This window comes from Phyllostomus hastatus, unplaced genomic scaffold (assembly GCF_019186645.2).
Source record: "Phyllostomus hastatus isolate PE091 unplaced genomic scaffold, TTU_PhHast_1.1 phas_scaffold_755, whole genome shotgun sequence".
Classification (NCBI taxonomy): Eukaryota; Metazoa; Chordata; class Mammalia; order Chiroptera; family Phyllostomidae; genus Phyllostomus; species Phyllostomus hastatus.
Window position 1 is genome coordinate 2,546,639 of NW_025334039.1, and position 27,645 is coordinate 2,574,283.

Consider the following 27,645-nt stretch of genomic DNA (forward strand, 5'->3'; position numbering starts at 1 on the left):
GTGCGCAAGCGCCGAAGGGACTCGGCTGGGGGAGGGTCGAGGCGGAGCGGTGGCGCTGCCCGCTGGCCTCGGCGGGGAGGGGCGCACGCAAAGGGGGCGGAGCGGCGGGCGCGGAGAGTGGCTAAGGAGCCGGAAACGCGCCTCGGAGGGTGCGGCCCGGAGGAGACTGCGGGCTGGGCCCGGCGGGAAACGTTAGGCGAGCGGCCCCCGGGGCGCGGGGGTCGAGCGGGCGGGGAGGGTCCCGAGGAGAGCGCTGCCTGGATGAGGAACAAAGCAGCAGGGCAGGTGCGCGGGGCGCGCGTACGGCCGGCAGGTGGGCTGCGCGCGGACCCGCCCGGGGAGGGGCGAGGACGGCCTGCGGGCCCCCAGCCCGCTGGCTGGCGAGTGGGCGGCCCTGGGAGGCGTTGTCCCCAGGCCGAGGCTCTGCTGTGGGCGAGGGGCCGAGGCTGCGTTCTCCCCGTGTTTGCTGACTGCTCTTGTCCCGCCCCCCACCCCTCCACAGGTTGGGCAGCACCTCTCCCGAAGCTCCTGGAGGAAACGCCCCGGGTGTCCCCCGGCATGTCCTCTCTCGCCACGGAGTGCGCGGCCGCCGGCCCTCAGGAGAAGTTGGGCGGCCCCGGGAGGCCCCGGGGACGAGTGTCCGCTTTTGTGCAGCGGTTGTAGGCAAGATGCGGTAGCACGTGACCCTCGAACGTAAACCCTGATGCGGGTTCCCTGGCCCCCCTGTGCTCTTTTCTCTGACACTCGGCCCCAAGCAGATGCATCACAGGTAAGTCCTGAGCCGGGCTCAGCGCTGATGACGTCTTTGCAAAACATCTGGCACCAGAGTCTAGAGTGCCTTTGTGTTGGGTGCCATTGGGAAGGTTACAGGTGCGGTTTGCAAGTGAATTTGTGCACCAAAGCGAACAAGAATTCCGCAAACTGGAGTGGGGTTGAATATACTCTGATTCAACCTAATTTACTCCACTTGTGAATAGTTGTTCCAAATAGCCATACGTCGATTGTTTGGCGCGTTGACAGCTTTATTCTGTGCCTTTGACTTATTTGAGCGTTTAATAATATCATTGTCTGGGTTCTGAAGTGTGTTTTTAGCTCATCTCCATGCATCACCTTGAATTTTGCCGGTTACCCTCTGGCTGGGATGGTAAGGTGGAGAAATTAAGTTCTTAATTCTAAAAACTTACTGCTAATGCTTCCAGTTAGGTACTTTTTGGTACCATGTCAGTACAGTACAAAATAGTTACACTTGGCTGCTTATATGTCACTCTAAGCAAAGTTGTAAGATAAGCAACTGGCGTAGGGTTCACACATGCCTCAGTTAGAAACACAGGGCAGTAGAAGGAAATGATTTTGTAAGGCACCAGTAGGGAAGAAGAGAGTGCTTGGTGCCTTTGTCCCAAGATTGCTCGCTAGAATCTCATATGAGGAAGGTAGTTAGGATAGAATTGCACGTTAGGACGAGAGTCTTACGAGGGTCCTATTGTAAATTGAGGGTGGAGCAGCCGTCCTCTGGGTGGACAAAAAGGGGCCACAATCTGTGGCTGCTGAGCTCAGGCGAGGCCTGCTTGAGGGCCTTGCAAACCTGGAGACCTGCAGTGTCCACGCAGGGGGGTCTGGAGTTAAACACCTTCTGACTGGAGGCAGGTCATGGCGGGCAGTCGTGTCTGATGCTGGAATCTTCCCTGATGAGAGTCGACCTCTGCTTTCATTGAGCCTTGCTGTTGTGCTTCTGCCTCCACAATAACCTACCTTTATTGGGACCCCTTGCAGCACAGGCCACCGCACCGGAGGAAGACCACGAATTCGCTCATTGTTACTGCTGTCGTGTTCATTGTCGACTGTTAACCATGCTGTCCCCACCCGTGTAGAGGAAGTGTGTGTCTGTCATTTTACTTTTTTGTTCAGTCCCCAAGGTTTCCCCGCTTTGCTTTGTCCCACCTCCCTAATCAATTGCCAGTGGATTTCGTGGACCCACTTACTTTTGATTGTAGTGTATAAAATAAGGTAAAAAACTGCCATTTTCCAGAGCATTTTCTCAGTTCGTTCAGGTTTTGCCTTCCCATAATTGTCGGTTTGGCTCAAATAAACTCATAAAAAATTCTTACAGGTTTGGACCTTTCTGACGTTGACATCTGCTTTCTCTCTGTGGGATGCTGGTTACCTTCGGTCTATGGCTGCTGAAGTCATCACATTTTAGTGACTCACAGCAGCAGAAATCTGCTGAGCCTTTTACATTAAAGTCTGGTTGGAACTGGTTTGAGAAGGCCTAGAAGTTAACCTAGAAACACCATTTTGATTTTTATCTCAAGATTAGTTACACAGATTAATGTTCAGGAATTTGAAGAATGGGATTCGAAGCTACAGACTTTCAATTATACTTTAAAAAATTATTGTAACCAATTTTTTTTGTAGGACTTTACTTCTCCATTGATTGTAGAGTTTTAACTAAAAACTTCGTAGCTATAAAAAGTTATAGGTAAAGTCTGTTTTAAACCAACCCAAGCCCAGAAACTTTCAAAATTAAGGTAGCCGTAGTTTTTTTTTTTTTAGTCTGCAAGGAATTTTTGCATTTTTAATAGCATAATTACTGTTATGAAGGTGTTGTCCTTCATCAGGTGTACCTGATCTGTCATGTGCTTCTAGTTGCCTTTCCAATATGATGAGCTTACACTGCTTCATGCAGTCTCCGTCATTTCAGAGTGCCTGCTCTGGTGGCCTTGTGTACTTTAGCAATAATGTCTGGGAGCTTAGTTTATGAGTTACCTGGCCAGAGATATAAGGTCTGTGGATATGGAATAATGCAGGAAACAGGTCTGTGCAGGCCTTGAAGCATGCCCCACTATGTAAACATAGGCCCCAATGTATTGGAACTGTGTAACAGGTGAAATGGTTCTTTTATTGTAACTGTCTTTTTCAATTTCAGTTAAGAGCTTGGTTCTATTCAATAAGGCAGACCTGGATTTAGATCCCCACTCTGCCACTTGTTATGCAGTCTTGAGTTAAGTTTCTTAGTGTCTGAGTCTCAGTTTCCTCATTTCTAAAATGGGATTAAGAATAATACTTCCCGCACAGTAGTAATAAAGATTAGGTGAGATAATGACATGTAAATTACTTTGTCCTGTGCCTAACACTGTAGAATGAGAGTAATAACTGTTAGCTGTTATTATTTTCAGGTTGGTTGATAGCTGATGCTGCCATTGTTCAGAGTTAAAAACCTATTTAGATTTGCGTTCATGGCTACGGAGCGTGTAGAGCAGGGGTGTCAAACTCATTTTCACCGGGGGCCACATCAGCCTCGTGGTTGCCTTCAAAGGGCCAAAATAATTTTAGGGCTGTACAAATGTAACTACTCCTTCACTGTTAAGGAGCTGAAATTACATTCGGCCCTTTGAAGGCAACCTTGAAACTAATGTGGCCCCCGGGGAACTTGAATTGGACAGCCCTGATGTAGACTCATTTGATTTCTCCTCCCACTCCTCATCCTTGCCTTGTGTGTAAGCACAGACAGAAGAATATGCATTACTATGATACTATAAGGATCGAAGGTCATTAGTGACCTCCTTTGGGTAGCGTGGTGGCTAGCTTCTTGAAATACAGTACTTTTAAAATGACAGTCTGTAAATTCTGATACAGGATCTGATACTGATTGATAACAGCCTCTAATAAATATCTTATTCAAATCAGTATTATTCTGATGGCATTGTTAATGCAAATGCAACAGGGATTGCATAGAAAATGTGATTCTCATATTCTTCTGCCTGCCAAAAATGGTTTGTTGATAAAGTTGATGTGTTGAAAAACTTTTTATCAGTATTTTGCAGCATAAACTGTGCTCTTCCTCTTAATTGCTGTGTGATTTGGGGATTATGACATGCACTCTTTGAGACTCAGTTTCCTTATCTGCCTTATTTTGAAGAAGTGAGAGATATGAAGTAATTTTTTTAAAGTATCCAGCGAATCTTACATAACAAACCTTGATTGTGGAGGATGTTATTAATATTAATTAATTAAAATCTTGACACAGAATTTTAATAAAATGCTGATCCATGAGAAAATATGGTGCTTTTCCACACCATTGATAATCTAATTCAGATCAAGTATCACTTTAACTTCTGTCAAAAAGAACTAGCAAATATTCTTTGTGTAGATTAAAACAAACTGCTTATAAAGTCCTAGTTTAAAATAATAAGCCAATTAAAGAAAACAAATCTTGTGAAAGAAAAAACTCGGATGATTAAAAAACAACACAGCAAACCAGCTTCATTGCCAGTGTGCTCTTAGGAGTGCAAACTTTGCTTTAGGTAGTGCGCATAGGGTTCAGAACAAGGCATGCCTGGTTGAAACAGGGCACAGTCCTGTTTGTACTATATATGACATTGACTGACTTACTGTCTCTCGAATTCCAGTTCCCTTGTCAATAGAAAAAACGTGACACTAGCCATCGAAGTGCTGTGAGCACAAGAATGAAATGCCCTCTTCCCCACCCCTATAGGTTCAGGTTCTTCGGTACCTTGAACAGAGTCACTGAAGCAACTATTTCCATGACTAGTTATGTGTGCTCTTTCTTAGGATGAATGAAATGAACCTGAGTCCAGTGGGGATGGAGCAGCTGACTTCATCCTCTGTGAGCAATGCCTTGCCTGTCTCAGGGAGTCACCTGGGGTTGGCTGCCTCGCCTACTCACAATGCCATCCCTGCCCCAGGTGAGTGGTAAGGGACAGTGACTGAATTTCAACACTTGACTGCATTATCAGTTCTAAATAGAGCCCAGTTGGGGGCAGAGCCTCTTTAGGAGCAGAAGGGAGAAGCCAAGCTGGTCTGAATGGCAGTTCACATGTGGTTGCACCGTGGGAGAACACATTTTTGTAGAGCATTGGATTCTGGTGGATGGGAGTAGCTGTTTTTTTCTGATAGCTGTCTTCAGCTGGTGGCCTTTTGTGTGGAGCTGCCATTGACTTGGCATTTCATCTCAGATCACCTATTTGTCTGGTTCACACTCTCAGCACTCTTTCCCTGGGTTAGAGGATAATCAAAGTCACTCTAATAAATGTTCTTAGCATGACACATTGAACTTTATTTCTACTGCATCTGAAACTGACAGCTGCAGATACGCCTAGAATTATGGCCAAAGGGAAGCCAGCAGAGACGGAGCTCCTGTGTGGAGCTCCTCACAAACCTCAGTAATCAGAGAGAATAATAGTATGGGAGAGGTTCGTTTTTCCCTGTCACTATACTTTTAAAACCTTTTTTATCTGCCTAGATTAATTTTCTTTTTCTGTGACACAAGTAAGCTAGTGGTTCTTAAGGATCTTTGGCACTGTGACATATTGGACCTACTTTATCAAAATAGGAGTTGATGTTTAAGAGTATTTAAATCTGTAATTGTTTAAATAGTTCCCTATAGAGAATTACTTGCTTAATTACAAAAATGCAGCAGTTAAATAAGTTTCATCGTAACTATGGCCTCTTTATATTCCTTTAAGTGTCCATAAGAACTTTTTTTTTTTAAATTTTATTTATTTTTAGAGAGGGAAGGGAGGGAGATAGAGAGAGGGAGAGAAACATCAATGTGCGGTTGCTGGGGGTTATGGCCTGCAACCCAGTCATGTACCCTGGCTGGGAATCGAACCTGGGACACTTTGGTTCCCAGCCCATGCTCAATCCACTGAGCTACACCAGCCAGGGCTCATAAGAACTTCTAAAAAAAATTATTAGTTTTTACTTCATTTGATTATCTCTTAGGCATTCTTCCTTTTAGTGGACACTCTTGTTAAGGAGGAAAAGCCTACTAACAAATACTACCACTGGCAAATATAATGCAAATCAGTACTGCCTGAATTGGTGAGTATTCATCATGATACCTAGGCACAGTTGGAGTCACCTCAACACTTTGCAGATAGATATACTTCAAGGTGGATATAATCTCAGTTATGTTTTTTAACCATGAAGTACAGCATACATGCAGAAGACTATATGAAAGTATGTGTATACAGTTTTGCATCTAACTCTAACTAGGTTCTTTTCCAAGTAGAAGCATACCTATGAATTTTTAAAAGTGAAACATTCTATGAAATGGAAATTATAGTAAACTAAAAAAAAATCTTTTTTTTAAACCTTGTAATATCACTACTCAGAGACCACCTCTGTGAACTTTGGTATTTTTTCTTCCCATTTTTGTATCTGTATAATTTGTTTACTTAAATTGTACTTAAGCTAGGTTTTTAGTTGTAGTTAAATGTTTGGTACTTAAGAGCAATGTAGGAGAGTTGTGACTAAGATGGAGGTGTAGGTAGAAGCACTTCACTTCCTTGTACAACCAGAAGAGGGATAACAACCAATCTAAAAGCAGTGAACAACCAGAAGTGCCAGAAAATCAAACTGCATGGAACCGCGACAACCAAGGAGTTAAAGAAACATTCACCGAGACCGGTAGGTGGGCAGCCAAGCAGAAAGGACTCACGGCAAGGCAGTGGACCCAGGGGATGAGGCAGGGCTGGCTGAACAGGAAACTAAAGACTCAAGAGATAGCTGTAAACTACCGCAGGGGTTGCCACAGCGGGAGAAATTCCCAGTCTCACACGACAGTCCCTTGGAAAGGGGGACTAGAGCTGAGCAAGTGAGCCACATTGTTCCCTGTCTGACCCTTCCCCCACAGACAGCGCCACTGCAGCAGAGAGAGTTGCCCCACCCCAGTGAATACCTAAGGCCCCGCCCCCTACAACAGAACAGGTGCGCTGAGACAAAGAACCATGGCCCAAATGAAAGAACAGAACAAAGCTCCAGAAAGAGGGCTAAGTGATGAGATTGCCAACCTATCTGATGCAGAGTTCGAAACATTGATATTCAAAATACTCACAGCACTGATTGAACTTGGTTGCAAAATGAAAGAACAAACGAAGGATACCCAAAGTGAAATAAAGCAAACATACAGGGAACCAACAGTGACGTGAAAGAAACTGGGACTCAGATCAACCATGTGGAACAAAAGGAAGAAGTAAACATCCAACTGGAACAGAATGAACAAACAAGAGTTCAAAAAAATGAAGAGAGGCTTAGGAACCTCTAGGACAACTTTAAACACTCTAACATCAGAATTATAGAGGTGCCAGAAGGAGAAGAACAAGAGCAAGAAGTTGAAAACTTAGTTGAACAAACGAAGGAAATAACGAAGGAAAACTTGCCCAATCTGGCAAAGGGAATAGACTTCCCAGGAAGTCCAGGAGGCTCAGAGAGTCCCAAAGAAGTTGGACCCAAAGAGGAACACACCAGGGCACATCATCATTAAGTTACCCAAGATGAAAGATGAGAGAATCTTAAAAGCTGCAAGAGAAAAGGAGACATTACCTACAAAGGAGTTCCCATTAGACTGTCAGCTGATTTCTCAAAAGAAACCTTACAGGCAAGAAGGATCTGGAAAGAAGTATTCCAAGTCGTGAAAGGCAAGGACCTACATCCAAGATTACTCTATCCAGCAAAGCTATCATTTAGAATGGAAGGGCAGATAAAGTGCTTCTCAGATAAGGTCAAGTTAAAGTTCATCATCACCAAGCCCTTATTATATGAAATGTTAAAGGGACTAACCTAAGAAATTGAAGAAGATAAAAAACCATGAACAGTAAAACGACAACAAACTCACAACTATCAACAACAACCTAAAAAAATGAAAACAAAAACTAAGCAAACAACTAGAACAGGAACAGAATCAGAGAAATGGACATTATATGAAAGGTTTTCAGTGGAGAGGTGGAGGGGAAGAATGGGGAAAGGTCCAGGGAAGAAGAAGCATAATTGGTAGGCATAAAAATAGACGGGTAGAGGAAAAGAATGGCATAGGAAACAGAGAAGTCAGAGAACTTACATGTACAACCCATGGACATGAGCTAAGGTGGGGAATGCTGGAGGGTTAGGGGGTGCAGGGCAGAGGGGGGGAATTGGGAAAACTAATAGCATAATCAATAAATATACTTTTAAAAAAAGAGCAGTGTAGACAACCGAGGATCAGTACGGCGTCTTAAAACTAACTTGAGAACTAACTTTACTGTCTGTTTGTGGATGTGCCTGTCTGGGATGCGAAGGGCTACTAGGTGAAATTTCTGCTCGCATGCACCAGCCTACGAGTTTAGCCAGTGACTGTGGAGAGACTTCCTAACTACTTTTTAAAAATTTTATTTTGTTTTACTTCCAGACGTATAGCATAGTGGTGAGACAGAATACTTATTTCCTTTTAATTGAGAAGAACATTTTCTCGCAGGCCTGCCAGTGGCAATTCCAAACCTGGGTCCCTCCCTGAGCTCTCTGCCTTCTGCTTTGTCTCTGATGCTTCCCATGGGTATTGGCGATCGAGGGGTGATGTGTGGGCTGCCCGAAAGGAACTACACCCTACCTCCACCACCGTACCCCCACCTGGAGAGCAGTTACTTCAGAACCATTCTACCTGGTAAGCTTTATAGTTCTTTGGGGAGTTAGAAGAAAAAATAGGGCTGACTCAACCTCGGTGCATAAAGACTTGAATAACACTTTTATTTGTCACAGTGAGACAGACACCTAGGTGGGGAAAAGCCATCCGTTTATATGTGTGTACTTTGCCTCTTAGAATGTACAGGGAACACATTATTAATACAGTAGTTTGACTAAGCTAAATTCCTAATGGCACGTAAACAGCTTTCTCCCCTCTCCTCCAGCATCTCTGTGGGTCGGTGTTTACAATTCTGCAGTTGTAACTCCTGCCAGCCACATGTCCTGCTACAGTAACATGTTTATTATAAAGTTTATTGAATTTTTATTCTGCTAAAAAAAAGCATTATTTACTCTTTCAGATAATTTAGCAGATAGGGGGAACCACTCATAGTTCTATAATCCATATTTTTGGTATATTTCCTTTCTTTTATTTTGGTTTACAGATTTTACTGTTTGTTGTTGTTGTTATTATTAAGACTATATTTCCTATATAATTGTGTCTTTACTTTTTTCACTTAATATTTTTCTCTATTTTTACAGTTATTTTCCCCAGTTGCTACACAGTTTTCATAATGTCCTTTTTAATGGTGCATTACATTGTATTGAATGGATATTTCATAGTTTATTGTATCAGCCTTTATTTTTGGACAGTTTGGTTTTTCCATTCTTTATTACCGTTATCCTTGTGTATAATCTTTACAAAATGCATTTAGGGGATATTACCATAAGTGGAATTTCTTATGTAAGAGGGCAGGAATGTTTTTGAGGTTCTTAATGAGTATCCTTTCCAGAGAGGTTTCTGTAGAGCACACTCCTGCTCGCAGCGCAGCAGGCAGTGCTCCCCCGCACCCTCAGAAGCGCAGTGTGTGGATATTTCTTTCTGTTTTAATAAAGCAGGTACAATTAGGACATGTTTTGAATAGAGCCCGGTGCGTTATGATAGTTTATTAAGTTATATTTAATTAAATTTTATTTTTCACATAGAAGATCTGCTTTTAAATCATTCTTTACCTTTTAACTCTTATAGAGCAAATTTCAACATCTTACGACTCAGGAATGCCAACCACATATACAGTAAAGACAGTATTTAAATGATTAATTTCCAGTGACTTCAAAGGAACATAGTTGATTTTTTATGATTTCTTAGTTTCACAGGAAAAACTGAACTATGGTATATGCATGTTGCTCTTTATAAGGTATATATATATTGTAAACCAAAGAAGTAGCTGGGAGATTAATTTAGTTATATTTGTAGCTTCTAGCATTTGGAATTCTTTATTTTAACAGTGTACTAAAATGCCTCTGTTATCTCATCTTTTCCTTTTCTCAGGCATTTTATCTTACTTAGCTGACAGACCGCCGCCTCAGTACATCCATCCCAACTCTATAAATGTGGATGGTAATACAGCATTATCTATCGCCAATAACCCTTCAGCACTAGATCCCTATCAGTCCAATGGAAGTGTTGGATTAGAACAAGGCATTGTTTCAATAGACTCTCGCTCGGTGAACACACATGGCGCCCAGAGTCTTCATCCCAGTGATGGCCACGAAGTGGCCTTGGACACAACAATCACCATGGAGAACGTGTCTAGGGTCACCAGCCCCATCTCCACAGATGGAATGGCAGAAGAGCTTACAATGGACGGTGTTGCGGGCGAGCACGCTCAAATCCCAGCTGGCTCCAGAAGTCATGAACCTCTGTCTGTGGATTCTGTGAGCAACAACCTTGCAGCAGACGCTGTGGGACACGGTGGTGTGATTCCCATTCATGGGAATGGCCTGGAGCTCCCTGTGGTCATGGAAACAGACCACATTGCAAGTCGGGTCAACGGGATGTCTGACAGTGCCCTCAGTGACTCCATCCACACCGTGGCCATGAGCACCAACTCTGTAAGCGTGGCACTCTCTACCTCACACAACCTCGCCTCCCTAGAGTCTGTTTCCCTCCATGAAGTTGGCCTAAGCCTAGAACCTGTGGCTGTCTCCTCCATCACCCAGGAGGTTGCTATGGGGACAGGTCATGTAGATGTATCTTCAGACAGTCTTTCTTTTGTACCACCTTCACTGCAAATGGAAGACTCCAATTCAAACAAGGAAAATATGGCAACCTTGTTTACGATTTGTGAGTGTGCTTAGCCTTTTTCTTTTGGAAATATTGGTGGAAAGGGCCATCATTCCTAATAGGCTTAGTCACACAGTCAGGTGTTAAAGGAGTATAGAAAGTAGCTAGGCTGCGTAATTTTTCTTTGCCTTTGTAGTGTCCTTTATATTAATGTGCCTTCTCCTGAAGTAAGCCAAATGATACATAGACATTTCATCGGTTTTTCAACTTCCTCCCAAAGTAAGGAGACATAGTCATTTCTGTAGTTTACAGATGAGCTGAGCTCAATAATATGTAAGGTATTTCAGAAGGTTTCAGTAATAGAGAATTCATTATAGGGATAAACTTTAGTAAGGTATCCTGTGTGACTTGCCTTAGGCTCTTTCAACATAAGGCAAAATTTATTACATCATAAGTACTTTTTTATCCCCATGGAGAAATGTAGGTGGTTACAAATGCAACTTTGTTTTTGCTCCCAATGCCTCTAAATTACCATAGTTGGGCATGTAAAAGTTTATTTTTATGGGGAAACAAAACCAAAAAGTACAAAAACAGCCAGTTTGTTGGTTTCAGTGCATGCTTCATTATGCGGGAAACATGATTGTATGTTATATACCAGCCTCTGTGCTAGGTGCTGGAGAGGAAGTGGTGTACAGGAGACAGCACAAGCCTTCAAGGAGCTTGTAGTCTGGTGGGAAGGATAGGCAAGGAAACAGGCCGTTGCAGTACAGTGTGATAAGTGCAAGATGGGGTCAAGTGCAAGGTGCTAAAGGAGCCTGAGGAGAGGGGCATGAAGGGGCAGGGACACCTACAGGGGGAGGTAACGTGCATGCTAGCACAGACCTGAAGGACAAGAAAGATGTTGGCAGTCGAGAATCAGGAGTTGGCCTCCCTTGGGTGCCTAGAACTAAAAGAATCGTGAACGGTTCAGAATTGCTGGAGCGTAAAACGGGGGGTGAGAAGAGGGGTATGTGCCGAAAGAAGTAGGAGCCAGAATACGAAGGACTATAAGGAGAGAGGGATGGGGTAATGTGAGGATAACTAGTTGGTTAGAGGCAAGTCGGTAAGGAAGATGATGCCGTAATTTAAGTGAAACATGATTTTCCAGCCTAGAGTAGAAGATGTAGGATGTTTATAAGAACTCGCCAGACCTTGAATGAATGAAGCTGGAGGAGGAAAGGGTTAAGGAGAAAACCCTAGTTTTTGTCACAGAAAACTGGGTGGATAGTGGTACCATGCCTTAGGATAATGGTTGGTGAAGGAGGAATAGATTTTTTTTTTGAGCAGTGATGGTGAGTTCAGTGTTAGACATGTTGATTTTACAGTGTCCATAAGATACCCAGAAGAGATGTCTGATGAGAAGTTGAATCTGGAGCTCAGAGATCTGTCTCTCTGGAAATACTTAGGGATGTTCAGCAGGAAGGTGTTAATCATGGCCATGGAAGTGGGGTGAGATCATCCAGTAAGAGCATGGAATGTCAGGAGGGCTGGGGATAGTAAGGTACAGCAGCAGAGGAAGAGCTTCTAAAGGAGACTGAATGGGAGAGTCAGAAAAGTAGGATGAAACTTCTGGTGTTGTAGAAGCCAAACAATGGGTAAACCTTTGTATTAATCTTTTCAATCTCAAATTTATAACTTTAAATATTTTAATCTGGGAATTTAATGCAGGCTCGTTAATTGATAAGAGATGGCGTAAAGTAGCCTATTGATCCTTTTTATTAATTTATTTTTAATTTTTTAAAAATACTTATTTTTAGACAGAGGGGAAAGGAGGAGGAGAAGCATCAATGTGTGGTTGCCTCTTGTGCACCCCCTAGTGGGGACATGGCCTTCAGCCCAAGCATGTACCCTGACTGGGAATTGAACCAGTGACCCTTTGGTTCACAGGCCAGCGCTCAATCCACTGAGCCACACCAGCCAGTGCCCTATTGATCCTTTTTAAAGTGGCAAGCAAAACCTCTTGCTTCTAAATGTGTTTTTATAAAATGAGATATAATTTACCATACACATTTTAAAGGGTACAGTTCAGTGGTTTTTAGGATATTGACAAGGTTGTATAACCGTCACCACTACCTAATCCCCAAACATGCTTATCACCCCACAAAGAAACCCCATTAGCAATCACTCATTACCCAGTCCCTCCTTCCTCCCACAGTGCTCAGGTAATCACTGATCTACTTTCCATCCTCATGGATTTGCTTACTGACATTTCATATAAATGGAATCATGCAGCGTGTGGCTTTCTGTGTCTGGCTTTTCCTTAGCATAATGTTGTCATGGCTCATCTATTTTGTGGCAGGTGTCAGTACTTCATTCCTTTCTGTGAATGAGGAAGAGTCCATTGTATGCATATACCACATCTTATTTATCATTCATGGACATTCGGGTTGTTTCTCCTTTTTGGCTGTTAGGAATAATGCTGCTATGAACTTCTATGTACAGGGTAGGGCCAAAATAGGTTTATAGTTGTTTGTATGGAGAATAATATAATAATTCATAAATAATGCAAGAATAAACTCTCTTTTGTGTACTCAAAACTGTAAACCTGTTGCCCCAACCTGTACAAGTTTCTGTATGAACATGTTTTACATTCTCTTGGATTTATAGGGTGTGGCAAAAGGTTTATGGTTTGTGTGGGAAATAATGCAATAATAAATACTACAAGAATAAACTCCATCTTTCGTGTACTTACAGCTTTAAACCTACTTTTGCCCCATCCGTATATCTAAAAAGAAAATGGCTCTGTGTTTAACTTTTTGGGGAATTGCCCGAGTTTCTCAGCATGGCTTCACCAGTTTGTATTTCCAGCTCTGGTATGTCAGGAGGGTTCCAGTTTCTCCCCATCTTCATCAGTACTTTCCTTCTGTTTCATTGTAACCATCCTGTGGAAGGAAAGTGGCACCTCGTTGTGGTTTTGATTCGCATTTTCCTAATGACTAATGATGTTGAATGTCTTTACATGATTTATTGGCCATCTGTATGTTGGGAGGAACCTCTGGGCATTTTTTGCTATATGAAACCTGAATTCCCTCTGTTTGGAGGTGGTTCCCGTCTTGTTGAGAATCAATTCTTATCACGGATAGGGATTCTCTAATCTGATATTCAAATTTTTAATCAATCAACAGTTGAAGTGATATGTTATTACTGTCTGGCTAAATATGAAAGCTTACTGATACCTTATTCTATTTAGTAGAAACTTCTAATGAATTGCTTGAAGAAAAGGCAGTTGGATGGCTGTGGTTCTAAGGTTTACAGATTCCACTTAATCTGTGAACAAATTGGGAAAGTGTGAACTCAGTCATTGGCTAATAGGGTCACGAAGACTACTCCTTTACAGAGAGGAGGAAAAGTAAAAGAATACAGCAACACATTTATGGAGGAGGACACTTAGGAGCTTGTAGAAGTGAGGTGGTAAGCACAGACAGCAGTATACACAGGAAGCACCTTCTCTGACAGTGCAGAAAGAAAGGCCATGTAAAAGATTGTAAGAATTTTAAGCAAATTTGTCTGCTGCAAGAATATATTCCACCTGATGTCCCAAAGAGCAGGTTGTAAATATTTTTTTTAAGATTTTATTTATTTATTTTGAGAGAGAGAGAAAGAGAGAGAGAGAAACATCAATGTGCGGTTGCTGGGGGTTATGGCCTGCAACCCAGGAATGTACCCTGGCTAGGAATCGAACCTGGGACACTGGTTCCCAGCCCGCGCTCATTCCACTGAGCTACGCCAGCCAGGGTGTCATAAATATTTTTTTTGGCTTAAGAATCTGCCATCAAAATCTGGTTGACCAGTCTGTTTATAGCGAAGCAAAAGAGGACACAGTGGTGTGGCTGCCTGTTTATTAGATATTAAAAATAATACATTGTATTAGGTATTGTAAGTAATCTAGAGATAATTTAAAATACATGGGAGGATGTGCCCAGGGATGATTCAGTTTGATTCTTGAACTAATGTAGTGTTATTTTTTTATGTCTTTCTGTTACGCACTGAGTAAGATCGAAAGGAAAAAAATCTCATCTTGCTAAAGAGAGACATAAGAGTGGATATATGTTTTAGTGTAAGAGAGTAGTGTATTTCTAGTATTTCTACTAGAACCTTGCTCCTCACTGGCTACAGTTTAGTAGTTAGTGTTTACCTAGAAAAGCAGGCGGTAATTTACCCTGCTTGAAGTAAACCCATTTGTGTTTCTCACATTTTCCATCTGCAGGGTGCACGCTCTGTGACCGAGCCTATCCCTCAGACTGCCCTGATCACGGACCGGTGACTTTTGTTCCTGACACTCCCATAGAGAGCAGAGCGAGGCTTTCTCTCCCAAAGCAGCTAGTTCTCCGCCAGTCAATCGTGGGAGCAGAAGTTGGTAAGACCCTTGGAACCGTACGGCCTCACCCAGTCCCTCCTCTCTCTGTGAGGTCGAGTTGTAAAAGTGGACGTGTATAATTCAGCGATTATTTGGTTGACCAGAAGTCAATCTATAGCTTTAGATTTATTCTTTTAGGGAATTTTTTTCTTGTCCAGTGGTGATAGGAATAAATCAAGTGGAAAACTTTATTGGAAATGTCCCCCTTTCTTACAGTCAGAATTGAATAGAGAAGAGAATCCTGGTCTGAGTCTTTGAAGACTCCACTTCTGTTCTTGGCTGTGTCATCCATGAACAATGGCCATGACAATACACTCCTTGAACTTCTTTCTCTTACAGAAACATGGAAAATTCACCACTGATTACCATGTATAACAAAAGATCTTTTTAGATCAAATGTTTGTACATTGTCTAATACTCCCTAGGAATAAGGAATGTAGACCGCCCGAGTGTGCTTACCTGCATTTGACTTTTTAACATGGGTTTTGAAGTACTGTGCCATCTCTTTGAAAGTCTGAGTCAGAGTTCATTGTTCTTTCAGCTATAGCTTGGGCATGACGTCAGTTGAAAGCAGTAAACAGTTTAGATAATATACAGCAGTGCTTTAAGCACAGTTTTAGAAGTTTGATTTATTTTGTAGCAGTTGCTTTTTATATATATATATATATATATATATTTATATATATATGTTGCAGAGGACATGTTTATTGATTTTAGAGAGAGGGGAAGGGAGGGAGGGAGAGGGGAAGAGAAACATCAGTGTGAGAGGGAAACATCAATCCGTTGCCTCTCGTACACGCTCCGACCAGGGACTGAACCCACAGCCTGGGCATGTGCCCTGACCAGGAATTCAACCTGTGACCTTTTGGTTTATGGGACCTCCAACCACCTGAACCACACCACCCAGGGCTGCTTTATAGTTTTATTATAATAATATTCTCTAGTCTTTTCATGCAATCACTCCAAAATAACATATTTGGAGGGACATGGTTTGGCTCCTTGTGTATAAAACGGGGTTCAGGAATTTCTGATACCACTTCTTACTCTGCATATTTCTTCTGAGCCCCATTTAATCCGTTCACTAAATTTTCTGTAGTTACAGGATATACCCATAAGACTTAGCTACCTCTCAGGAGTTCTGGAATATCAGAATTTCTTAGCCTCACTGGAGATAAGATTCTTTGCATGAGTTAAGCTACTCTCTCTTCTGTATCCTCTGAGATGTTTAAATCACTGATTGTGTAGGTGGTGTCCTTCTACTGACAGGTGTATGGACTGGTGAAACCATTCCTGTGCGGACTTGCTTTGGGCCTCTCATTGGCCAGCAGAGTCACTCCATGGAAGTAGCGGAATGGACAGACAAGGCAGTTAACCATGTCTGGAAGGTCAGTGTTTATGAAACTTTGGTGTGACTACTGAGTGTTTTCGTTTTAATGAGGTAGTTAAGTGATGTAGAAGTCAACATGTACAGTGCACTGTCAGTCATTTATTTAACATTACATCCTTTCTGTTCTTGGTATTCAAGCTACATATATTGCATAGCAAAACACCAGCTGTTGAGTAGAGAGGGTGAACTGTTTCATCTCCATTTTGTTAGATAATCAAATGAGTCTACCTTTTTAATTACCTGTGACAGCCGAGGCTATAGGCTTTGTTTATATGATCAAAGTCTTGTTTTATAGTTGACTAAAATATCCCTTAAATGTTTTAGCATGGGAAGCAATTCTAGAATTAGAAGCTAAGATTGCTTCTCTAGTTTTCTAAAGGGAGGGCTAGAAACACAAGGTTTTGATATAACATGTCCTGTAAACATGTTTATGTTGAATTTTAGTAGATTGGGAATGATGCTTTAAAATTGAAATGAGGGGAAGGTGGATCTTGTGATAATTGGAAAGTAAGGAGCCACTGGTGTCGGGGCCCTTGATTCTGGTATCCAAAGGGGAACAAAGAAGAATGCCAGGTTCACTGGAAAAATAATGCAAAAAGAGGGTTCTCTCACCTCAAAGTTCAGTCAGTGCCATGTAAATCATAAAAACAAGTTGACTGTTTTTTTGTTTTTTTCCAGTCAAGCAAAACTGTGAATAATCAAGAATACTGCCTGTCTATACACTGAACATTAATTGTAGATCTCTGATGGTCTTTATCCGACTGCTGGAAGTAGGGGGACTGGTGAAATGACAGACGTCTAGTCCCTACTTCAAAGTACAGGAGAATGCTAGCCTTAATTTAGGAACATTTTGTGTCACTTGTCAGCTCATTTGATGTGTTCATTGCCTTCTGTTGGCAGATATACCACAACGGTGTCCTTGAATTCTGCATCATTACAACTGACGAAAATGAATGTAATTGGATGATGTTTGTGCGCAAAGCCAGGTAAGAGTAGCCCTGGATGGAAGAAACTGTTATGAGTCAGATGTTGTCTGGTAGGAAGCTTCGTGACGTACGGGGAAGTGACGAAGGATACAACTTACACTGCTGTCTGCTCATACTGCGAGGCCGAAGGCTTTTCACCTTCTTTCCTCCCATAGGTGTTGCTAACTAATGGTAACTATAAATGAACACACAAGAAACTATCCTTTGTCCCAGCTGTTCACGCTACCAGTGCAATAGGGAATGATACTGTTACCGCTGAATTCTCCGGGGAACGCCTTCTCATTCTGTTGACCATCAGTTGTGATTAATGTTCAGCTCTCTAGCTCTGTGTCTCTGTCATATTGTTTTTTAAAATGTTTTATTTTTTATGTTTATTACATTTATTAGGGTGACGTTGTTACTAAAATTATACAGGTTTCAGGTGTACAGTTCCATAATACACCATCTGTACATTGTACTGTGTGCTCAGCACTTCTCCCCTGACCCTCCTGTCATACTGTTTTTTGTAAAGACTTGTTTATTTTTCTTGCTTTCAGTAGCAGATTCTAGTGTTTCTAACTGTAAAGGGCAATAAACTGATATACTGAAGAAAGAATTCTGTTTATATACAGATACCTCATAGGTAGGACATGGAATTAGAAAAACAGCACAGAGCAATTATACCTAAGCTTTCGTAGAGGATTTTGCTATTGGGATATGATGTGTTTAGTATATATTTCCAAATTAATATTCTTGATGTATTCAATGTGATAACTTAGGAACCGGGAAGAGCAGAATTTGGTGGCTTATCCCCATGATGGAAAAATTTATTTCTGCACCTCACAAGATATCCCTCCTGAAAATGAACTGCTTTTTTATTACAGCCGGGATTATGCTCAGCAGATTGGTAAGCTGATGTAAGACTTGTTTGTTATGAATCGAGTATAGTGAAAACAAGGGCCAAAAGTAAAGTTTTGGTAATGATTTAAGTATCAGCGGAAACAAATCACATAACCTTTGTGTCGATAAAGGCAGGGTATTTACTCCTCTGTTAAAAGTGTTAAAATCTGTGAGGTTCCTCACAAGCTGAATGTTGCTGACCAAATGGTATTTAATGACATGAACTTTTGTGTTAGGACTTTGCTTTGGGGAATTTGAAGTTCCAGAGGCTGCCTCTTGAGCCAGTGCCATTGTGACTGAAGTTCATAGAGGACAGCAAAGCTCCTTGAATGGATTCAGCTTTCATGGGCTTTTTCGGTGCACTGTGTCATGGTGATGCGTGATGACAAGGGATGTTCATGAGTTTGCATGTGCTACAGAATCTTAATTTTTTTTTTTTTGCCTAGGAAATATGTCTTGTAGTTCAGTATTTACTAAGTGCTTCCTGTGTGCCTGGCACTATTTGAGAGGCTGAGAAGAGAGCACCGAACAGACATTTTATTTTCATAGATAGTGGGCAAGAAGGGAAAAATTGTAAGCAACAATTAATATCAAGAGTAAGCTTTAAAATTTAAGTATCCAGACATATGGAGTGACCTTTTTTTTAAAGGTGTTCCTGAACACCCAGATGTGCACCTCTGTAACTGTGGCAAGGAATGCAATTCCTATTCAGAATTCAAAGCCCACCTGACCAGCCACATCCATAACCACCTTCCTAGCCAGGGCCACAGCGGCAGCCACGGGCCCGGCCACAGCAAAGAAAGGAAGTGGAAGTGCTCCATGTGCCCCCAGGCTTTCATCTCTCCGTCCAAACTCCATGTCCACTTCATGGGTCACATGGGCATGAAGCCCCACAAGTGTGATTTCTGCAGCAAGGCTTTTAGTGATCCCAGCAACCTGCGGACCCACCTCAAGATACATACAGGTAAGTGCATTGGACCACCAAAGTGGGGTTTTGCAACAGCGAGAAACTGCAGTAGTTACGGCTTTGCAGTGAGATAGTCTCGCAGGTGGAGCTGAGGTGAGATGTTAGGAACCAGTCCCGCTGGCTGTCCGCAGGACGCTGAGCATGGTGGAACGTGGTGGGACAGTTGTGCTTCCTCACAGCGAGTTACCACTGAGGACACTCCACTTGCCAGGTGTCCAGGTGACCGGGAAAGTGCAGTTGGTAACCAGGAAGTCGATCCATTTGTTTGAACTGAAGGAGATTCTATGGGAGTGGCCTGAGCCTCCCGGCAGAGCTCCGCCTGCTCCCCAGCCAGAGCCAGGTTTTCTCCCTTGAGCGCTGCGCAGTGAACACCGTCAGAGCTTTGGTTCCGCGTTTCCATTTTCTAAACTGCACGCAAACCAACCTCCGTATTCGTAGCCCCTTTTTTTCCATACATTACCACAAAATAACTGATGAAGTTTTAGTTTTCTCAGCTGGGTAATTTGCTCTCCAAGTCTTTGAAAGTAATATTCTTCTTCATCCTTTCGCATTAAGACTGAGTAGTCACAATAGAGTCTATATTGCCCACAAAGCTTAAAATACTGACTTGTCTCTGAGAAAAGGTTTGCCACCCCCTGACTTAGCATAGTCTTACTTCTGCATTCTGAGCAGAATTTTATACTTCATCCCTGGCTTATGAAGTCATGTTGTATGTTTAAAAAAAGAGAGAAAACTATAAATTTAGGTTGTAAAAATATGTTTACCTATAGACTTGCCCCTAGGGTTATGTGATTTTTTTTTTCAGGTTTTATATCATGTCTACTATAAACATTTTTTAAAGTACATACATGTTAGCAGTCCTAGAAGGGGATCAGATCCACTCACTTCACTAGCGCTGGCTGCAGAAAGTACATTCAGTGGCTCTGAGTGGTTCTAGGTAGATGGCCCCAGAAAGTGAAGTTCCAGCTGCCAGTCAGTTCTGTTTTATTCCTGCCTCTGCCACACACTCACGCGTGTGCCTTTCGTCTTGAGAGTGCTCACGGCGGTTTTGTTCACAGTGTGATGATGTGGGTTCATGTGCAGGTCAGAAGAACTACAGGTGTACTTTGTGTGACAAGCCCTTCACCCAGAAGGCTCACCTGGAGTCGCACATGGTTATCCACACGGGTGAGAAGAACCTCAAGTGTGATTATTGTGACAAGCTGTTTATGCGGAGGCAGGACCTCAAGCAGCACGTGCTCATCCATACACAGTAAGTTACCCCGCAGCCGGAATGCCCCTCAGGGCGAGCCCAGGGGCTGACCTGTCTTCTGTCTCCTGCCTGGGCCCCCTCACACATGTCTCCCATGTCCCACCTAGCGAAGCAGAGGTCAGAAAACTGGGGTTTGGGGTTTATTCTGGAAGGCTGTGCTTGTTTGCTTTGTTTTTCTTATTTTTCACTTTTACTCTCTGTTTACTTTTATTCATGTTTTAAAAACAAAATCTTATTTACTTAATTTAACAAATGTCTTAAGTACCTCCTTGGTGACCAGCCATTGTGCCAAAGGGTGGAGTACAGAGATGAGAGTCACAGCCCCTGTCTGTAAAGGGCTCAGAGTCCAGGGAGAGAAACACAGCAGTAAAACCGCCGTGCCGCGTTGCACTTGGTAGTACAGCGCTGCGTTCTGAGACACCCTAGCAGAGGGCCGCCGGACTCAGCCTGGGCTGTCCTGGGGAGGGTTCCTGGCAGTTTGAGTTAAGTGTTAAGGAAGGTAAGTCAGAATTACTCAGGGAGGCAGAGAAGGGTAAGGGATGGGAATAGTACTCCAGACAGAGGGAACGGTCTGTTTAGAAACACAGGCGCGGGGGCCTGTGGGAGCAGGTGGCACCTGGCCGTCGGGGCGCAGCGTGCCTGCGAGAGTTGTGGGGAGAGGCGGCCGCCACGCCGTGAAGGACCTTTCACCCAGCTAAGAAAATGAAGTTTTATTCTGCAAATAATGGGGATCCACCGAAGGAGTTTCCCCCCCCACGTACTGGGCTCTGCTGAGTGTTGAGGTGGTGCGTGCTTGTCTTTTAATTACGAGAAAAAAAACCCCAGGAAATGTACTATTACTTGCAGATGTACAGTTGAGTGACGTTAAGTGTACTGACTGCTTGGAACATTGAAGGGTTTGAAGGAAGAGGATGCCATGGTGAGGCATCTGTCTGCAAAGGCCGCTCTGGCTGCGTGACAGGATGACTGAAAGAGGAGGTGTCCACATTTCAGGAGGGGTTCATGGCACGGACCCCAGTGTGACCAAATGCCTAGCCTGCCTTAGCCACAGGAGTTGTAGGGAGAAGAGGTTTAGTGGCTTGGAGCCTTCAGCGTCAGAAGAGGGAGAAAATAGTAGCTTTTATGTTATGGGGGTGCTCTTGAGAAATCCATCTTCAATGAAAACGATATTCTTACGGTCCGGTTTAGATAAATACTTGGCTTTCATATCCGCTCCTTTGTCCGATTCCTGATCACACTGCAGCCCGGAACACTACAACATCCAAAGAGTCTAGACCCACATTTCTAATTCTCCAAGTGACCTTTTGCAACACTCCTATTAAGTAGTTTAATTATTAGTGTAAAATTTTAGAAATTTGACACACTATCAAACGTAGTTAGAATTGTACAGTACTAGAGCTAAAAGAGCTGTCTCCGGGATCACTTAGTCTTGCTTCTGACATTAGTCAGCTCACGCTGCCATAGCAAAATACCTTAGACTGGCTGGCGTAAGCAACCAGTTTGTTTTCTTACGCTTCTGGAGGCTGCAAATCTGAGGTCAGGGTGTCAGCATGGGTGGCTTCTGATGAGGGCCCTCTTCCTGGCTTGCAGGTGGTTGCCTTTTGCTGTGTCCTCGCGTAGTGGAGACGGTGAGCCCACGCTAATCTGTTCCTCATGTAAGGAAACTAATCCCATCGTGGGGGTCCCACCTTCACGGCCTCATCTAAATCTAATTACCTCTCGTGGGCCCCATCTCCGAATGCCCACCCACATCGCAGGTTACGCCTTCAACAAGTACATTTGGAGGTGGAGGCACAGCATTTAACCCGCAACACTGCTCATAACCATCACCCAGGGAATGTGAGAAACAACAGTTGGTGTGAGGGCCTCACCTGATTTAGCTGGTCAGGGATAGGACCCTGGCCTTAGGGTTTTTTTGTTTTTAAAGCTTCCCAAGTGACGCTAATGTCCAGCCAGGATTGAGCGCTCCTGAGTTCATCCAAAGGAAGGACCTGTTTCCACAGTATCTTTGGCAACTAGTTGTATCGTTTTTTCTCTTGAATATCACATCATTCATTTAGTTTTGAAGGAAAGTTTTATTTCAGTCAAGTTCGTATCAGCCTCTATCCATTTATTCTACATCTGCCCTTTTGGAATAATACCAATTTATATAAATGACATAAATTTAATACTTCTTTGCATTGACAGCCTTTCATACTTACAATCACTGTGTCACAGTTCCTTTAAACCTTGTTTTCATCAAGCCAAATGTTCCCAATTTCTACAACTTTTTCTCTTACCACCTGCTTTTAAATTTGGTGCTCTGAACACAGAATTCTGGATATGTACTGTTTGGGGTATAATAAAGTAATTTTCTTCTTTGACATTGACTTTCTGTTCTTCCAAGTGAGGCCTAAATTTGCACTTTTTTCTCTAGCCATTGCACAGCATAATGCCATATAAATTATTTTGTATTTTGTATAACTGTTTTCTCGCCATTTGGGTTGGGATTGGCTTTATCAGGTATTGACCAATGAAAACAATTCTATTAAATGTGGATCTGGACTCTTTTTGTCAGGATTATGAAATATAAGAAGCCTCTTTGCCCAACTCCCATGGAATAGAAAGAGGTTTTGGGACTGTCAGAAGTTTGAACCAGTATAAGTCATTCCTAAAAGAAACACTATTCACTCAAGATATAGTTGAATGAGGCATTAGACTTCCTATATAGAGAGATCCTTGGAGACGTTTCAGATGTTCGTATTTTTACTTTTAGGCATTTCAACATGGATATAGTAGTATTGGAATTCATTCTATGTATCTGCTTAGGAAAGAAAATAGCTGCAGTCCTAAAGCCAGACGCAAGGGGGAGGGGCTCCTCTCTGACAGTGTTCCCCTGGGAGCATAGGCGTGTGGCAGAAACTGGCTTTGCCCTTCCCACGAGAAAGAGGAACTAGAGAGCAGAAATGACACTTACTCCCTAGGTCACCTCCTTAGTCCCCTGGCTTTGGATTCCATTTGTTTTATTTATTTATTTTTTTACTGATGTTCCACTTATTTATGTCTTTATTGGTTGATTCTTGTATGTGCCCTGACTGGGGATTGAACCCGCAACGCAGCGTTGACAGATCAGGCACTCTAACCAACTGAGCTTTCCAGCCAGGGCCTGGATTTCATTTTTGTAATTTGTATTTCCAGTCTTACATATCTAACCATTGACTCAGCATTTCTGAGGTTTGGATGTCCACTAGGCAACTCAAACCTGGTATGTCTAAAATTCAACTCTTAATATTATCCCTACAAACTTGACTTTCCCCAGTGCTTACCAGCTCAGTACATGGCACCACCATTCATCCCAGTGGCTCAAGCCACCTCCTTGGAGTCCTCTTTCATTCAGTCTCCCATTTAATTCGCCTAGTCCAGACCACCAGCGTGTTTTGAACAGCGTGTTTTGAAGGTCTCCCAGCTGACCTTCCTGCTTCTGCACTTCTCTTACCTCATCCCTTCCCCAGCACACCTGCACAGATGCACACACACACAGAGTCTGCCCTCTGCCCGTGGTGGCCAGAGCACCCCATTTAAAACGGAAATCTGATTGTGCCCATAGCTACTGGTAAGTCTCCTGTGGGCTTCCTGGCATTCCCTTGTATCCGTTTCACATACCGGGTTGGAAGGTCTTCACCGCAGCCCAGACGCCCCTGCCTGATGTGGGAGAAGTACTTGGCTGCCTCCCCCAATCCATCTTTTATTCCTTTTCTCCTCACATTCTGCTTTAGCCACACCAGCCCTCTCCTTGCAGCTACTTCAGCCTACTAAAACACTCTTCAGTCTCGGGACTCTGTACTGTGCTCCACTGCCTAGAAACTTCCTTCCCTGGATGATATCTTACTGTCTCAGTCCCTCACTTCATTCAGGTCTCTGTGCAAATATCATCTCAGAATGGCCTTCCTTGACTAAATTACCTAAAATAGGGTTCTGTCACTCTTACCTGGCTTCATTTTTTTTCATAGTACTTATTACTATCTGACACCACACTGTGTATTTGTTAGTTTGTTTATGGTGTAGCTTCTCCACTAGCACATAAGCTCCATGAGGCAGGGACTTAGTTTCCACATCCTGTAGCTCCCCAGAACCCGCCAGCGCCATCTCCTGCTGGGAGGAGGTGGTGGAAAATCTAACAGCAGCCAGGCCTCAGAACTTCCCACCACACCTTCCCACCCCTTCGAGGATTTTAACTCCCTTTTATCTGTTTCACATAATGGGCTTTCATTAAGACATACAGTTCAGACTCTCAAAAAACAAAAGTTAAAAAATTCCTAGTCTGTGTGCTCTCCAAGGTCTTTTCAGCTCTCAAATGTCTGAGTAAGAATTACTCAAACCTTGGCGCTACTGGCATTTTGAGCTGGATAGTTTTTGCTGTAGGGGTTACCACTGACACCATAGTGAGATACAATTACAGACTGGCCAGCTGGCAAACATTTTCAAATTTGAGTCCTCCACTTGTTGGTGAGAATGTAGGCAACAGGAACTCTCCAGCGGCTGTTGATGGACCTGTATGTTAATACAGTGAAACTATAAAATGGTTTAGCTCATCTGGTAGAGTTGAAGATGTGCATATATTTTGATCTAACTCTACTGCTCCTGAGTATATATGTACCCTAGAGAAACTCATTCGTATGCAAACCAACACGCAAGTATATAAATTTTTTTTAAATTTTATTTATTTATTTTTAGGGGGAGAAGGGGGAGAAGGGGAGAGAAACAGAGACAGAGAGACACATCAATGTGCGGTTGCTGGGGGTTATGGCCTGCAACCCAGGAATGTACCCTGGCTGGGAATCGAACCTGGGACACTGGTTCCCAGCCTGCGCTCAATCCACTGAGCTACGCCAGCCAGGGCTTGCAAGTATATAAATTTTGATAGCAGCCTTGCCTGTGGTAATAAAAAACTGGAAACCACCAAAATATCCATTAACAAAAGATAAGTTGTGTGTTTGTAAAGTAGTAAACAGCAATGGGAAGGAAGAAACTACTGATAACCTGCAGCAACTTGAGTGAATTCACAAATGCCATATTGAATGCAAGAAGCAAAAGATAAAAAAAAGATACAGTATGATCCTGTTTACAAAGAATTTCAAAATAGGCAAAATCAGTCCATGCTGTTTAAACCGCACAGATGTTTTGTGACTTATCTGTATGATATCCCTCATGTGGAAAGGTATGATTCTAGACCAGGGGTGTCAAACTCATTTTCACGGGGGCCACATCAGCCTTGCGGCTGCCTTCAAAGGGCCGGATGTAATGTTAGAACTGTATAAATGTAACTCCTCCTTAACTAGGGGGGAGGAGCTCAGTGCTGCTGCCGGGCAGAGACAGGGTGTTGGGCCGAATAAAACAAGGAGGAGGGCCGGATTGGGCCCGCTGGCCTTGGGTTCGCCACCTGTTTCTAGATGGTAGAGCTCTGACAGAGGCCAGAGATTATAAGTGTGTGCCTCAGTCATCATTTGTAACCCCAAATCAAAGGTTTCTTCTTGTGTTTTTTTAGAGAACGCCAGATCAAGTGTCCCAAGTGTGATAAGCTGTTCTTGAGAACAAATCATTTAAAGAAACATCTTAATTCACACGAAGGAAAACGGGACTATGTGTGTGAAAAATGTACAAAGGCTTATTTAACCAAATACCATCTCACTCGCCACCTGAAAACCTGCAAAGGGCCCACCTCCAGTTCATCAGCACAAGAGGAGGAAGAGGAGGAGGACTCAGAGGAGGAAGAACTGGCAGACTCTGTGGGGACAGAAGACTGTCGAATGAACAGTGCTGTGTATGCAGCAGATGAGTCTCTCTCGGCACATAAATAAAGAAGATGCCAACTGTTTTTGGACAGAAAATGCAAAGGGAAAAACACACGTGACAGTCATGCACTACAATGGTTTTTATATAAAATGGTTTCTGGTTCCCTTCCAGCCAGTGGTCCAAGCAGACCGAGTGGGAATGGATGAAGCACTTACGGGAATACCCTAATGAAAACACTTTAACCCAGGTGGGGAAAAGAGAGCATGTGTCCTATTTTTGAGTGGTGTGTGGGGAGGAAAGTGTCGACTTTGGAGGTCTGTTCTTCATTTACATGGTAATCTGTGTGCACATTTATGCCTGAGCAGAGCTGCCCTCTGCCCAAACAAAGCAGACTGATTTTAAATTACTCCATTATTCCCTTTTCTTCTAAGTCCTATGACTTAGTAATGCTCTAAACTTGGTCCCAATTGCTGATTGTGGTTCTAGTGTTTTATCTCACGTGGACGGCTGTGCTTACATTCATCTCAGAGCAGGCTGAAATACAGTAGTGTAAGCTGCTTTGCAGCTAACAAGTTTAAAGCGCCACCTGCCTTAATCTCTACTTGGGAATTTAGGGTGGACCTTGCTTCCCAAAGTTTCAGCAGGTGCCTGGAGGGCAGATAAAAAAGCAGCCAGGCAGTAGGCCACAATGGAGAGAAGAAAAGGGGAGATGCCCCGGCCACTGCCTCGAGAAACTAGCTTTGACAGAAGCCAGGGCAAGGCACCTGCTTGTTCCTTAGTCTCCAGTAAAGCTTCAGCCCCTAGACAAACGGGACTGGGAGCTGGAGAGCCAGGTAATGCCTGCTGGATCATCTCCTGACAACAAGCACACGTGGACTCGGCTGGCAAAGCGGTATCTCAGCCCATGGAAGGGAGGAGGGAATGATTCTTTATATCTGGCTTCACCTCTGAAAAGGATCAAGACACAATCAAATGTTGCCAGCTCAGAATGTCACATAAGTCCAGACACATTGGTGTATTTGCAAGGTTAGTCCTACCCAGTTGTCTGGTGAGGGGCCAACCAGTTAAGTGTGGATACCAAAGGATTTGGAACGTGGAAGGCTTCTTAAGGTCACCACATGGGTGTGATTTCAGGGTCCCGGCTTAGTTCTTGCATCCATCTGGTCTTTCACCTGGTTTCACAGGCACACCCTCCTTTCAGCAAGAAGCAGACGTCCTCAAGTTGACGGTTGATAGAACACGCTCTCCTGAGCTCTCGAGGCACCACCTCTGTGCTGGACTAGCAGGACTCTGGTGGGAAGGTTTTGCTGCTAATGTATTTATAGAATGAATGTATTTCATTCAAACCTGTATTCCTCTAGGAAGGATTAAAATAAAAACTTTTTAAAAATACAGGATTCCTCTTGTAATGTCATTTTGGGGAAGAAGGAGAAGAATGGGTCTTCAGGAGCACATCAGGAACAACTGGAGTTCTTTTCGTGTTG

At 43.2% G+C, this 27,645-nt stretch overlaps 1 protein-coding gene across 3 annotated transcripts; it reads left to right on the forward strand.

The window, feature by feature from the left end:
* Nucleotides 1-109: 109 nt before the first annotated feature.
* On the forward strand, nucleotides 110-27,553 carry PRDM4 (PR/SET domain 4). 3 transcript variants are annotated; one of them, XM_045826585.1, is made up of 12 exons: nucleotides 110-313; nucleotides 503-769; nucleotides 4,570-4,703; nucleotides 8,252-8,437; nucleotides 9,788-10,582; nucleotides 14,769-14,918; nucleotides 16,164-16,303; nucleotides 17,206-17,291; nucleotides 18,050-18,177; nucleotides 18,820-19,134; nucleotides 20,221-20,389; nucleotides 25,914-27,553. In XM_045826585.1, the coding sequence occupies exons 2-12, from the start codon at nucleotides 759-761 to the stop codon at nucleotides 26,224-26,226; spliced, it is 2,427 nt and encodes an 808-aa protein (XP_045682541.1). In that variant the 5' UTR covers nucleotides 110-313; nucleotides 503-758; the 3' UTR covers nucleotides 26,227-27,553. The 3 variants fall into 3 exon arrangements, with proteins under 3 accessions (XP_045682541.1, XP_045682540.1, XP_045682542.1); XM_045826584.1 differs by having other exon boundaries at nucleotides 110-285; XM_045826586.1 differs by having other exon boundaries at nucleotides 110-285; nucleotides 16,185-16,303.
* The last annotated feature ends 92 nt before the right edge of the window (nucleotides 27,554-27,645 follow it).